The sequence below is a fragment of the Aspergillus viridinutans genome (assembly GCF_018404265.1).
Source record: "Aspergillus viridinutans IFM 47045 DNA, scaffold_4, whole genome shotgun sequence".
Lineage (NCBI taxonomy): Eukaryota > Fungi > Ascomycota > Eurotiomycetes > Eurotiales > Aspergillaceae > Aspergillus > Aspergillus viridinutans.
The window spans coordinates 1,247,595-1,262,287 of NW_025091220.1; the positions used below are offsets into that span (position 1 = coordinate 1,247,595).

General features: G+C 50.5%; 3 protein-coding genes across 3 annotated transcripts; 2 read left to right on the forward strand and 1 right to left on the reverse strand.

Moving 5' to 3' along the window:
* Nucleotides 1-4,940: 4,940 nt before the first annotated feature.
* Nucleotides 4,941-7,137, forward strand: Aspvir_006430 (patatin-like phospholipase domain-containing protein; the record flags this gene model as incomplete). Its single annotated transcript, XM_043269629.1, has 2 exons — nt 4,941-6,374; nt 6,433-7,137. The coding sequence occupies 2 exons, from the start codon at nt 4,941-4,943 to the stop codon at nt 7,135-7,137; spliced, it is 2,139 nt and encodes a 712-aa protein (XP_043125564.1).
* A 688-nt stretch (nt 7,138-7,825) lies between these two features.
* Aspvir_006431 (tetratricopeptide repeat protein) lies at nt 7,826-11,343 on the reverse strand (the record flags this gene model as incomplete). The annotated part of the gene is made up of 5 exons (XM_043269630.1): nt 7,826-8,730; nt 8,784-8,999; nt 9,059-9,890; nt 9,949-10,984; nt 11,036-11,343. 5 exons carry the CDS (start codon nt 11,341-11,343, stop codon nt 7,826-7,828), a joined length of 3,297 nt encoding a protein of 1,098 aa, XP_043125565.1.
* A 1,302-nt stretch (nt 11,344-12,645) lies between these two features.
* On the forward strand, nt 12,646-14,595 carry Aspvir_006432 (RNA-binding protein VTS1; the record flags this gene model as incomplete). Its single annotated transcript, XM_043269631.1, has 3 exons — nt 12,646-13,147; nt 13,203-14,485; nt 14,539-14,595. 3 exons carry the CDS (start codon nt 12,646-12,648, stop codon nt 14,593-14,595), a joined length of 1,842 nt encoding a protein of 613 aa, XP_043125566.1.
* Nucleotides 14,596-14,693: the final 98 nt, after the last annotated feature.

Consider the following 14,693-nt stretch of genomic DNA (forward strand, 5'->3'; position numbering starts at 1 on the left):
CATTGCACTCGAATGTATCAAATAATGTCTCATCCATATTATCGAACCTTTGGTACGGCCAATTACCCACGGTCATAACCTTAGTTATTTTAACGTACCACCTAAACCAGAGGAACCAGAAACCATCATTCTTCGGCTCTGTGAAAATAGTGGGCTATCTCTCCGAATCCTTGAGGGAGCGGGTATCCCGATCCCCGACCTTGAATTCAAAACGTTATCAATTTCGATATCAAAGTCCAATCAAATAAGCAAACCTTGAAAGGGCACACTTTGTGTGTGTGTACACAAAGTATGACGACTGCGGAGCTGATCATGAGTAATTATTCCAATCACAGCCACATGATTCAACCTAGGCAAGCTCAACAAAGATACCGGTTGGGTGAAAAGTCTTTCGACTTGCGTTATTGTTGTTACTAGTAGTCACTCCCGTTCCCTACTGACCTCGATTTGGAGGTAGGTATCGAATCCTAGCGTTCGCTTGACCCGTGCTGCTCTATGGTCCACATTTTACGATGCAACTGCGGTCTGTGGTACTTGAGCGCCCCGCTGTGATTGGTTGGAGGGATCTCAGCGTGCAGCTGATAGCGCCCTAGTGGACATGCAAGTATATGTGCAGTGGACGAATCACAGGCGTGACCCAGTCACCTACATAACACTTTACCAAGAAAGCTCTAGATACGAACACCAGGTAGGCAGTGAAGCAATTAGGACGGAATTAAAGAGTGTTAGAGGTGGCATCAAGGACAAGGGGATCATCGTAGGTACAGAAGAAAAAGCAAAGAAATCAGCCTACAGAAAGACCATACACTAGTGGCCTCATTTTGATGAGAATGGGAAACTTTGAAGCTGCTCCGCATCCCGTATAGTCGATACCAAGACACCTGTCAATAATGGAATTCCTTATCTAAAACTTTCCTTGGATTGCTCAGCATACGCAAATATCACTGGGACTCGGACCTCGCATTGACCTTGACATTTCTGAAGAGGCTCAAGTGGTGCATTTAATATTATGTTGTATTGTTTTCTCCTTGTCTTTTCAATATCAAATGACCCGATTGTGGCTGGTGGTCATTCTTGTCATCGGCCATAAAGATGCCGTAGATGAACCCTTCTTGACTCAGATGCTTACCAAGTAAAGTTGTTAGTTCGAAAATCTCAAGATCACATTGCATTGCATATCCTCGATTTAGTATCAGGTACATTAGCTTTTACTCCCTTGGTGTTGGGGAAAGCCTCATCATAGGTAAGTTGAAGATATAATTGTCCCCGCTGTCAGTCACACCGCTCATCCTCACACCACTTGCCTACGACCATTCCACCCTCCTTGACTTAAGAGGGCGGATACCATCAAAAAAATTGATCCATGGTTCCTTGCCATCCTCTTCATAATGCCCGTCTTGTTATTGTCAGCTTCATACCATACGAAAGCCCACGTTCTTGTGATCGCCGGAAACGTCTTGCAAGAAGCTGTATTGGCCACAGCTCTCTAAGCTGACCGGTATCAAATTTTTCGAGTCTTTGTACGTGGATCAAAGGCACTCATGAGCCTTTTTAGAAAACAAATGTTGCCGAAAAACTTCAGGTTGCTGGATGAACCGATTAAATAGTGTTTCAGAAGTGATGCATCCCTTGAGCTCCTTGCTTGGGGGAAAAGTTTGGTGGTCCATTCATGAGAGCAGGTCATTGACAGCATGGTTTGCAACCGCAGAGTCAGTCGCAAGCGATTGCGAGGTATCGCTACAGCATGATGCACCCGCAGTAAGCGAAGCTCGCTCATGGAGATATTCTACGAAAGTTTCTGATGGATAGCTAAGGTATGCTTCCACAAATACCAATATCTTTGGAGGATACGCGGCCTTCGCAGGTAGGTTACTATCGACATTTCACATCTTGGGAGTATGGTGTTGATCTCTTGTTTACGCGGACCCCTGGGCAACGGGGAAAAAGATCTTGGCGGCAATGATGCTTGGAGTTTTAATCTCCCATTCGTTCTCCGATGTAGGAGCATTCTGCATGAAAGCTCATTATGCAGTAAGGGGAAAGGATGAGGAAGAAATTCAAGGCTTGGAAGACCAGCGCATTGCATTCTTTTCCCTTGTAAATTTCGTCGGGGAGAATTACACATGACCTCAAAAGAATAAGCTATGACATATGACTGAATCCCGTAATCCAAGTTACTGAAACATCATCCCTTGAGCGGAGGAAATCCGTCCTACTACAACCCGCTCTGATGAAGAGAAACCGGGCCGGACATGGAGACTTGGATAGCATTTGCAACTACGGAGTACATAACCTACCATTTCAGGAAGCGAAGATCTGACGGCTTCCTTTTTTCTTGTGGGGGGGACGACTCTCCACCGCGGTCAACCGCCCGAATGATCAGCGATTCTTACGCGAGGAGCGATTCTCGTGCCAATTAAATCCACCATGGCGATCATACGCTCTGTGCATTGTGCGCAGTGCGCCTCTAAGCCGTAACTCAGCAGACGGGGTAGTGCATACTATTCGACTATTCATAGGTCAACTCCCATGATGTATGAACGCAGCGCCAAGCAAAGATTCGGCGCCGACTAGTGGTATGTACATATGTATTCGTGCACATACCATCATACCAAGGCCATGAAAATGGACCGATCTTCATGCACGAGTCAGAAAGAGGAAGGCATCCGGCGTAACAGGCCGGATCACGAGTGCGATTGGGCGATGCGGCCGTTCCATAGAGGGGAGGGCACAATTAAGATTAAGACCCATGCAGGTTGCTGTTTCTGGCAAGGTGATTGTCCTTTCTTTAGTAACAGTTTGGAAAGTAGAGAGTTTAATGGCGCCTGGTGTCTGAGGTAGTATTTCTCGACCCCGAGCGCCTATCGCGCGTTAAGCGAATAAACTTGAATTACCTGATGTAAACAGAGTACACTCTAGGTACGGACGAGAAAACTGCATGACTGTATTGATTCTTTTCTATGAACTCGAGCTTCGGCAGAGGACTTCTGGATACTATGTGTCGGACTTCGATCCTTTCAGCATCATAGCTGAGTAAAAGCCAGGTGGAACAAATCAAGTGCACGACCAGGACACTTTTCTTTTTCTGCCTCTCAAGGCCTCTCCAGTCCTCATTAGAGGGGCTCATTTACGGCCAGCATCCTGTGGAAGCGGCAGCAAGCTGAGCAGGCTAAATCGAGCACGCTAATGCTGCATCGACCAAGGGCACACATTAGAGTCAATTCCTTCCATTTCTAAGTTGTCGTATCAATCGCCACCGCCGTTTCCTCAAGGATGTCCATACCTACGTCAATAGGAATAATTGTTGGCACACCGTACGCTATGTACCTACTTTATACCAGCGGGGTCGTGTCTGCAACGCTAGGCAGGATATCAAGCAGTACGTAGCTGCAAGTCATTCGCCTCGATGATGCTTGAGCCGGGCCAGTAAGCATAGCACATTCTTGGGCCGATCTTATCGGATCGAACCATCGCTATCTTCAGTGTATAACAGTGGTTCTTTCAGGGTATGCTTTTCGCCTTGCACTAGAGGGAGTCCCGCCAGTGAAAAATTTCCTTTCTTTCGGAGTACCACATTCAGATATCCCGCAATGCTTGAGGGTGATGTATGAGGCTTGGTTGATATTTCAGTCTTGCCGATCAGTGTTGTTGACCCGCTGAACTCTTCAAGAAGATGTTTCTTCCTCATTATAGAGTATTCTGCGTAAACTACGTAAACGCTGGTTACATGGTTGAGATTTGGGCCGCTAATGCTGCGGTGCTTTGTTGATGCGGATGGCTCTCTTCTTCCGAATGGAGAGACCCCTCATAGGCGGTGTCATATTCAAAACATAGCCATGTATTACAAATGGCTGACTGAAGCGCGCACTTTGTTTGGTGTCGGAGGCTAAAGCTGGGGTAACCAATGGTATGTATGCGACTGTATGGCTGGCTATCAATTAGGTACTTGTCCGTTGCTGGAATTTGTTTGATGATGGTTACGGAGTAGTACTCCATTCAAGCCACGCATTCTAAAGCTAGCTAATCTGTTACCTAGACATGCGCATTGCCTTGGATATCGCGTGGGCTGTGAATGTGTGCGAGTACAGGGGTGCATTCCAATGAGCCCAGATTAGAAGGCAAGATCCGGGGTAACTTGTGTGGAATGCATTGCCAAGTGTACGCACACGTGATATAGGGGCGTTTGCACACAACGCTTTGGCTTCGAAGATCAAGCGCAATACGGGTAAAGATCTGTCAGGGTTGCGTTCTGCAATGTCGATCTATCAGCATCTTTGGCCATACAGATCAGACATGCGCAGCAAACGCTTCGAAGGTGGCTAACATGGACCTGCTGAAGTTTCGGAAAAGTATCAAGTGTGTGAGGCAACACCTTGGTCATCCTGGCATTGATTGAGGGGAATAGATGGCTGAGCGGAATGCTAGTTATCCTGTATTGCAATCACTAAGGTGTTCGTCATCTGGAGCGTTCAGTTGGTGCTAGAGAGCGAATGCAAGCTGCAGATAGCCTATGAACCGTCCATACGCAAAAAAAAAAAAAAGAACAACTTCGAGGTCGATACTCTAGGTACTCCGCTGTTTGGTCCAGGGTTTCGGTCTGTCTCTATCTGAGCTCTTGTCCTCGCCCCTGTAAGCATTAAAGTGACAGGCCCATGGTCCTGTGTTTCGGACCGTCGCTGAGCGGGGATGTTATCTTCTTCCGTCTAGTATTAGTCATTCGAAATTATTACCCGCACTAGTCCCAGAAAAGCTTAGGTTCTATTAGCCACAGCCCACCCACTAATCTGGAGATGGAATTGTGGCTTGCTTGCTGATACGTGGGGCGGTGACACCATCTGACGTCGAAGTCAGTTGGTTGCGGCTTGCAAACAGGCTTGGGGACAACATCTCAGCAACGTCTCCTCTTCCTTCTATCGACCCATTATGAATGATTTCCAACAATGACATCGGATGAAAAGTCTGCCACTCGCGACATATACGATCCCAATACGCTTCCCGACTATGACCGGGAGTTTATCAACCCGGATGAACTCCGGCAGTTCGAGAAGGCGCTGAATGCCCCCGAAGCGGCTCCTCTCGTTGCGCTCAATGACTGGCGTCCAGTCAATCAACGAGTTCGGAAAAATCGTCGAACGAAACCGCGGAGAAGCAAAGACGAGACGCGAGAAGGTGTGCTCTACACGGTGTTGAAGTGGCCATTCCTCTTCACGGTTTTCGCATGGATTACGGTCCTCGGCTTCGCATATACACTGACGCGCTTGTATATCTTCCTATATGAGCAATGCGTGACATGGAGAGGCCAGAGGGAGCGACTCAGGAGAGAGCTCTCCATGCAAACCAACTATCAAGACTGGCTGAAAGCAGCACAGGCCCTCGATACTTACCTCGGAAATCTCAAGTGGAAGGAAACGGACGAATATGCATACTACGACCATCTTACCATCAATAAAGTAGTTGCACAGCTGAAGCAGGCTAGAAAGGCAGCCGAGACGGAGATGCAGAATGGACGCTCAGGCGTGAGTGATCCGCCTGCGGTCGAAGAGCTTTGCTTCTTGCTGGAAGCGTGCGTGAAGAACAATTTCGCAGGCGTGGAGAACCCTCGACTTTACAGTGAAACATATTCAGGGACGAAAGATCTCGTGCAGGAATACATTGACGAAGTCCAGTCTTGTATCCGGCTAGTCCTGGATAGTAAACAGATTCCAAATGAGGACAAGTATCAGCACTTCAAGCATCTGGACACCAACTTCGGTCGCACGGCTCTCTGCCTGTCTGGCGGCGCCACGTTTGCCTATTACCATTTTGGTGTGATCCGGGCGCTGCTCGATAACGACGTCTTACCTGAGATCATTACCGGAACGTCAGGAGGAGCCTTGGTTGCCGCTCTAGTCGCTACTAGGACTGACGAGGAACTGAAACAGCTGCTCATCCCGGCTCTGGCTCATAGGATCAGGGCGTGTCACGAGGGCTTTACTACGTGGGTACGGCGTTGGTGGCGAACGGGGGCCAGGTTCGACACTCTGGATTGGGCTCGCCAGTGCAGCTGGTTTTGCAGGGGCTCGACTACATTCCGAGAAGCCTACGAGAGAACAGGGCGTATATTGAATGTCTCCTGTGTTCCGTCTGACCCTCATTCACCGACGATCCTAGCAAACTATCTCACCTCGCCTGATTGTGTCATCTGGAGCGCAGTCCTTGCGTCCGCGGCAGTGCCTGGTATTGTCAACCCGGTTGTTCTAATGACCAAGAAGCGTGATGGAACACTTGCTCCGTATTCCTTCGGACACAAGTGGAAGGACGGCAGTTTGCGGACGGATATACCTATCAAGGCTTTGAATCTGCATTTCAACGTAAATTTTACAATAGTATCACAGGTAAGTTCTGCTTGCATTGTGTCATTAGTAACATCTTCTAACGAAGTCATTTGGATAGGTCAATCCGCATATCAACCTCTTCTTCTTCAATTCCCGAGGATCCGTTGGCCGGCCTGTCACCCATCGTAAAGGCCGCGGGTGGCGCGGAGGGTTTCTGGGGTCCGCGATCGAACAATATATCAAACTCGATATGAATAAATGGCTTAGAGTTCTCCGCCATCTCGAGCTCCTCCCTCGGCCAATGGGCCAGGACTGGAGTGAGATCTGGCTGCAGAAATTCAGCGGCACCATCACGATCTGGCCCAAGAGCATCCCCTCCGACTTTTACCATATACTATCGGACCCCAGCCCAGAGCGACTAGCACGCATGCTTCACGCGGGCAAGCAAAGCACTTTCCCGAAGATTCAATTTATCAAGAACAGGCTCAAAATCGAAAACGCCATCATGCAGGGTCTGCAACAGTGTTCCCCCGGCGGAGGAAGGGTGATGTCACCGATTCTATCTCGCCGACGCCAGGACCGTGCACAGGAACATGCAGACCGGATGATTGAGCGTCTCGACCAGAGCCTCCCTGAGCGCCAGTCGGATTACAAAGACGAGTCACATTACACAGAGGTCTCAGACAGCCTGTCTGCAAATTCGTCCCGCCCGCACACCCCAGACGCGCGACGAAGCAGCATGTTCGAGGAAATGCGGCGCCAGTCAGCCGTGTTCTTTGACGACTCCGACATGTACGCCGATGAGGACGCAGTAGCCACATAGAGTGTCCCCTGTCCCCTGTTCTTCCCATTCCATCATCGATTTCTGTTTCCGGATGCCTGCATGGATGGCTGGTGGCTAGTCGGCAACGGTGTTAGCGGCCGCCAGGTCACCATGCATGGTCGATCTTCGGGGATCTTCGCGAAGGGCGAAGGGATCCCTGTCGCTTAGTGTCATTTTCTTTTGAACATACTGCGTGACGTTGGCGTATGACATACCCCGTAGAGTAGATCGGTTCCCTCTTGTATTATATCATTTTTCATCATCGATTGATACCTTGCTGTCATGCTCATTGATATATTGTTTTGATACTTGGTTCTAGTATGAAATGAATTGTGTGTATTGTCACATGTCATGCAGTAGCTTGAGAAATAGGTAGCTGGCGTAGCACTGATAATGCTTCGTGGTAAGTAACAGTTTCCACCTGCACGTAGAAGTACAAGGCAGATATTTATCTCGTACTTGGAGAAAAACATGGACCGGGAAGATGACGATATTTATCCAATTTTCAGGAATAGCACAATATCAGGCATATTGTATCAACAGATAGCATTGTCAACAGCACTGAAACATGGCGCAAATCAGTGTATATCACAGGCACCGGCGCCGACTTGGGAGATATTATAACGTTCGTTGCTGCGGTCATAGTAACCAGTATAGTACAATTCGCTCATGGACTCCGAGGTGACTCTTATATTACCAGGAATTTACTCGTCACCTCCCGCGCTGACTCCAGGTCACCGCTTAACGCGAAAATATTCTGCAGCGCAACGGCAGCTTCGCGCGAGAAGTCCTCCACGAACGGAATCCCATTTGGCCGTGGATGGTCCGTATCCTCCATTACAGCATCGCTACCGTCCGCTGGGCCCGTGTTCGTGGTCAGCGGCTGAGACACCTTATCCCGGGATTCCGTCTGGATCTGCTCCCCAAGCGCCAGGACGCGCTGGTACCCTTCGATGGCGAGATGCGCGAGGCCGAGTAGATGCCATACGCGAGCAAAGTTGAATTCCATTTCCTGCCGTTCCTGGAGGAGGCTTCCCTTTCGCTCGCGAACGCGACGGTATTCGTGCATGAATGAAAGGCCCTGCATGATGAGGTAGTGGCGGTTGTCGGACTGACGTTTGAGCGAGTGGTGGATGTAGCAGAGGGCAATGGAGAGGAGGACGGCAGGGTTCTGGTCGTCGAGATCGTATGCGCGGAAAAAGTAGTTGAGAGCTGGGTAGAAACTGTTGCCGGAATATAGGATGTGGCCGTATAGCACGAGCAGGGCAACGTCCAGTTGGTCAGCGGGAATGGCTTCGCCTGACTCGTCGCGTGTGGTAAGCGTCGCACGCTCTTTGTAGATTGACTCGCGGACTGCTTTGCTGGGTCTGGAGTCATTGGGGCCATCTGGGATGGAGAAGTCCATGGCCTTGATCTGCCGTAGCATGAATTTCATGTTCGGTGAGGAATGGAAGAGAGACCGGTGAGGGTCGCCGCAGAGACGGCTCAGCATGGAGAATAAGCGATATGTGTCTGTGACGAATTGATACTCTTTGATGAACCAGCGTGCTTCATTTGCTAGAGTTTCCTCGTCCTGCGCCCTCAGGGCACATGCTGTACGGGTCAGTATACCACCGAGCGAGACCAAGCTGCCAAGGGCAACTCACTAAACCAGCAGACGTGTATCAGGCGAGTGCAAGGTTTCGAGTGATACCAAATACTGGCATCTGCAGCGGCTGCAAGACTATCGTAGGCTTCGTCAGGCTCCCCTTGCCCTGACACGACAAGAGCGTATTGCAGGAACAAATCCAGCCACTCATCGAAGCTGATACCATGGTAGTCGGTTGGTACAGCATCCTGGAGAGGCTCTTCGGTAACCGTGCCTGTTGTAACTGTAAGCTAAGCCGGATCATGTCTTTTACAGCGCATTTTTTCTACATACCTAAAGACTCCTGAAGACGACTTGCCATTTCCTGCATCTCATCCATGAGAGTACGATTTTTATACTTTCCCGCCTTCCTTTGTGCTTCCCTCGAATAACCCAGAAAGACGATGTTGCGTTGGAAAGGATAAAACACCTTATTGGAGCGAAACTCACGTAGCAAAGCATCCGCGATGTCGAGCCAGTCCTCAATGGCTTCGGCATTGCCCTGTTTGACCCTTGGTTGAATATCCAGCAACTTGCCATACAAAAACTGGACAAGCTCTGTCCTTTCTGCCTCCACTTCTTGAACATTCTTCCTCGTAGCACTTACCGAAGTCGTGGTAAGCGTCGGAGCCAGTCCTTCAGCATGTTCAGGCGGTACGGCAATTCTCAGACCTGCTAGTTCCGGGTCGGTCTCGGTTCTGAACTCCAGCGCGAGCTGTTCCAACCGTGTATCCTTTCTCCGGCGATGAGTTCTGGTTTCCTGTCGCCCAAGCAGGACGGCTTCGTTGACGTACTTCAGCGCTTGTTCAGTCATTCCGATGCTCTCGTACAGCTTTGCGAGCTGTCCACGGGATTCTATGTTTCTTGCATCATATTCTGCCACCGTGAGATAGCAGTTCTCAGCTTCTTCAATGTTGCCCAACTGCATGAAACAGTCTCCCATGGCCATGAAATAGCTGATGTCGGCATACTCGGTAGTCTGCTGGATCGGCGTATAATACCGCAGCGCGTCCCCCAAAAAACCAACTTCCTTGAGCGCATCAGCAACCTCACGGAAGAGGTCGCCATAGTCATAGAGTCTAGCTCCTTCGGAGGTATCTTCCGGGTTCAACCATGAGAAATGATGCTGTGACTTGGTCAGAATGATCTGAGATCCACAAGCGGCGTTGATCCTCTGCACTTACCAGAGCTTCGTCCTTGTGATCATAGCCCATCCTCAGACGAAATAGACCAAGCTTGATCCGAAGTTCAAGAGGAAGGCCCAATCCATACGAATCTCGCGGCCAACGTCCTGGAATATAACCATCGACTTTGATGCGCCTAGGAGAATCGTTTGCATCCCATTCGCGGTCGTCCTCGTTGAAATTTTCCCACATGTTATCATCTCGGCGACCAAGAAGCCATCGCGAGACAGACTTAAGAGCCTTTAATCCTTCTTCATATCGGCCTAGATAGCTGAACAATTCGGCATATATGTTGACATCGGACCAGGAAAAGTCGGGAGCATCTTCCGGCTCAAAGGATTTGTAGTACTCAACACTGTCCGTCCACTGCTCTACAGCCTTCTGAACTTCGTTGAGATCAATGTAGGCTTCTGCCAAATTCCGTAAAGCCCTTGGATTATGCGGGAGTTCTTTGAGGATTCTTTCGTACTCGGTGACAGCCCGGCCGTTATGGCCCAACTCTCGGTAGACTGCAGCTCTCTGAAACCTCGCATTGTAGTTCTTGGGTTCAATATCAATGACACGACTCAGGCAATAGATGACATCGTTCAGGGCTGCTGGACGATCATCACCGGCTCGGTCAAGTATCATTTGCGCTACTTTGAACCATACCGATGCATCCCTGGGTCGCGTATGAGCGCCACTGAACAGCGCTGTTAGAGCTTTGTCCTTCTGACCCTGCGCTAGAAAGATCTCCGACAGCAGCGAGTGGGCAGCAAACATCTCAGGGTTGATATGGATCGCACGCTTCACAAGGTCAATAGCAGTTTCATAGTCGCCGTCGATAAAGGCCGAGGTAGCCTCCGAGTGTAGCATCTTGAATTCCGCACTGGGCTCCAGCGGCTTACGAGGTCCTCTCTTAATTCCTTTCCCACCACGGGCGCCCCATCGTCCAGAAAAGGGCCCCGTGCCTCTTCTGCGGCGTCGTCTCCGACCGACCGAATCATCATCGCCTTCCTCTGCCGCATTCTCATCTACGTCTGAAGGCTCCTCTTCCCTGGAAAACGTCAGTAATCAGGGCCAAGGCGATTCGGATGAACAAACTGACGTTGAAGATTCTTCTGCTGAAAAATCATAAGTGGAGTCCTCCGCCGAGTCATCCATTTGCGAATACTCCTGTGCATCCTCCTCGTCCTCGTAATCTATAGCTTGCTGGCCAGGTAGCTGCGAGGCGCTCTGCGAGAACAGATCCTTGTAAAGGCGAGGATCAATTACGGAGTGGAGTGAGGATTCGCCCGCGACGGCTGGCTGAGTGCCTTGCCAAGGGTACTGCATCGTCTCATCAATATCAGGATAGGCGGACTCCTGAGACTGAGGGGGACGATCGGACCCATTTCCATCACCGGGATATTCCATCTTCAAAGTGTCCGATATGAACTATCCACCTGGATCTATGACGTTGCAGAGAAAATCAAATGAAACGCAGTCCATGAACGCAGGAGAGCAGTGATGATAAGCTCAGAGATGACCAGGTGCAGGTTCACACAATTCAAGGCGCGTCAGACTCGTTTCGACGCAGACACTGCTGGTTGGTTTCCACGAGGTTGATTCAAAAGAGGATAAAAAGCAAGACATAAAGGATCCTCATGAGCTTAATTCATAGCAACAGATCCCCACTATCTATAGCATGCGAGCTGCCAACAGCAAGCGAGCGGTTTGATTGGGCAGGAGATTCCTCGGACTTCACCAGACTGATGAAACCACAATAATGTAGATGAAGGATTGCCGTGAAGAAGGTGCAAAGTAAGTCTCAAAGAGATGAAAGAAATACGGGAGAGTCCAGGATCACAGCTTGAAGCGATGGAAACTTCCTTGCGTAGTAGTCCTGGGCATTGGACTGGCAGATGGCTGACCCAAGGGAAAAAAGCGACCAAAAGCGCCCAACCGGAAAAAGCCTCGACTGTCTCCTCAAACTGGAAACTCTTCTTCCTCTTCCTTTCTTCCTCTCTCTCTGTCTCTTCTTTTCCTCCATCTCTCTCTCTTCTTCCATCCCTCTTCCATCCTCCATCATCTCTAGTCTCCTCCCTCTCCCTTCACCCTTTCGTCCTTTTCTCACTTTCCTTTTTCCTTTTTCCTTTGATGATTCAGGTCTCTGTTTGTTGTGTTTGACACACTATTGCAGTTGATTCTGACATCCTTTCGTTAAAAAGAGAGACAAAAATATACCACCGCGAAAAAAAATCCAAAAGGTAGCCTACAACTACAAAATCATCACTGATAATATTTCCGCTACGCCTTGCACAACTCCTATCGACGACGATATCCCCGACGCGAGACCTCACGTATCCTTGAACAAAATCCTTCGAATACCCTTTCGGTTCGATCCGTAATCGGCAGAGTCTCGAATCAAGTAGTGCAGCCACTGGCTTGGTCTGTGCCCCGATCGTTGTCGCCTAGAGCTATCGCGGTTGGGTTTCTTCGCCATTTGCAAAAACCTGTCTCCATCCTTAGAGAGATTCTCGGCCACCTTCTGTTGTATTGTGATACGGCCTCTTTTCCGTTGTCGTTTAAGTCTGGAGTTTCTTTCTCGCGCAAACTCAGCAGGTACTGCAGGTGTTTTGCAGTAATACTTCTTTCTTCTTCACGCACCAGTGCTATAACAACTCAACCAAAAAGAATTACACTATCACCGCGCCCGTCGATCATTCCATTGCCCTCATGGCTAGCCACATTATCGGCAACCGTAACAGCACTCCGGACGCCTCCAAGTCGTCCCTTCGTCCTCCGTCGTCTTCTCGGAACCTAGGTTCTCACCAGCTACGCGCGTCGGCCGATATGTCGGGCTTCCCGTCTCCGCTGTCGTCTCGCAGCATCCGCCCGTCGTCGGAGGTGTACTATAACCAGCAGTCTCAGGCTCAGAACAATGCGGAGGATCCACTGGATCGTGCGGCTCAGCAGTGGCTCGCCGATATCGATCAATACGAGACTACTCTGGAGGAGATGGCAGCTGCCACACTTGACCAGGACTTCAAGGATGAGCTGAGTGCTATCGAACAATGGTTCCGCGTCCTCAGCGAGGCCGAGAGAACCGCCGCTCTTTATGCTCTGCTGCAGCAGACTACGCAGGTGCAGATCCGATTCTTCATTCAGGTCCTGCAGCAGATGGCCAAAAGTCACCCAATGTCGGGGCTGTTGTCACCTGCCAATTTTGGTGAGAAGGGTATGTAGAGCTGCTTAGATTCCTGACCTATACTTGCGGCTGACTTGTTCCCTAGACGCAATGTCTAACCGGTTGAATGACGCGATGTCGAAGTTGAACATTGACAGCTCCCGCAACTCCTTGGGTCGCCCTCCGCCGTCCCCTGGTGCCAAGCGCAACTCGGGTCTGGACTCTTCGACCATTAATGCCATGTTCCCCGATGCGGCCGCGGCCATCGCCAAGAAGAAGGCCGAGTTCACGCAGCAAACCGGCAACGCTCCGCCTTCCAACCGCAATAGCGCTGTTTATGGCGACCGGTCCTCGTTTATTGCACCGACCATCTCCGCCCCGGACAACACAGACAACCTGGGTCAGCCTCCCGCTTCGCCATGGGCTCAACGAGGTAACGAGCCTCAACCGCCTATTGCCCGACCCAAGTCTTCATCCGGTCAGCAGCCGATGGGACAGTTTAGCCAGGCCTCGTCGGGCCTGCGTTCTCCGCTACCCACACAGACGGCCACCATACCCGCTCCTGAGATCGAGGCACCCCTGCTGTCGCCGTACAATGTTGGAAATGCCAGCTGGGCCTCCATGACCAACACGCCGATGACAGCGACCTTTGGTCAGCAGGTGCACCAACCGCCCAACTCGCAGGCCGATATGGTCGCGAATGCCACCGCGATGAAGCTGGCCGCTTTGTCGACGGTCAACAACCGCATCGCCCTGGATGATGCACGCAAGTACCGCCGTGCTCGCTCAAACGATGGACAGGGCAGATCTACCCACCCCAATGTCAACCAGACCATGGCGCAAGGCGGACTTGCAAGCCCCGGTCTTCCGGGAGCGAATCATCTAGTTGCGGGACAGCTTTTGAACGCCCAACAGCTAGCTGCGTTGCAAGCTCAACAGCACGCGGCGATGGCGGGTCGACGGTCCCGCCCGACCTCCCCAGGCATTGCCATGCAGGGAGGCGCGCTTGGAGCAATGGGCTTCACCTCACCGCAAAACAATGGCTTCCTGGCGGCTTATGACCCGAACAATCCGTTACTGGGTAATGGGTTGGGTGCTCTGGGTCTCAGCCAGTTTGGACTCGGCGGTCATGAGGGCTACCTCTCTGATCATTCCGAAGTCACTCGTGGCCGCTCTCCCCGGGGCCGTCGTGGCAGCTCCAAGCCGCCAGAGGATCCCACCGACCCGAATCTTCTGAAGGATATTCCCAGCTGGCTGAGGTCTCTTCGCTTGCACAAGTACACGGATAACCTCAAGGATCTCAAATGGACCGAGCTGATTGAACTCGACGACAAGGCTCTGGAGGATCGAGGTGTTAACGCTCTTGGCGCTCGGAACAAGATGCTCAAGGTTTGTCTCGCCCAACCCTTGAACTGACAGGATGTATTTACTGACGATCACAGGTGTTTGAGCAAGTCAAGGAGGCCAAGACCGAAGGAAAACTCGATAACGTTGCGTGATGACACGGATTTACTTCTGTCATTTCTTTTTTCGTTCTAACATTCTCTCAACTGCATTAATTTGACTAGATTGGCCTTGGCATAAGTGGCAGGATCCG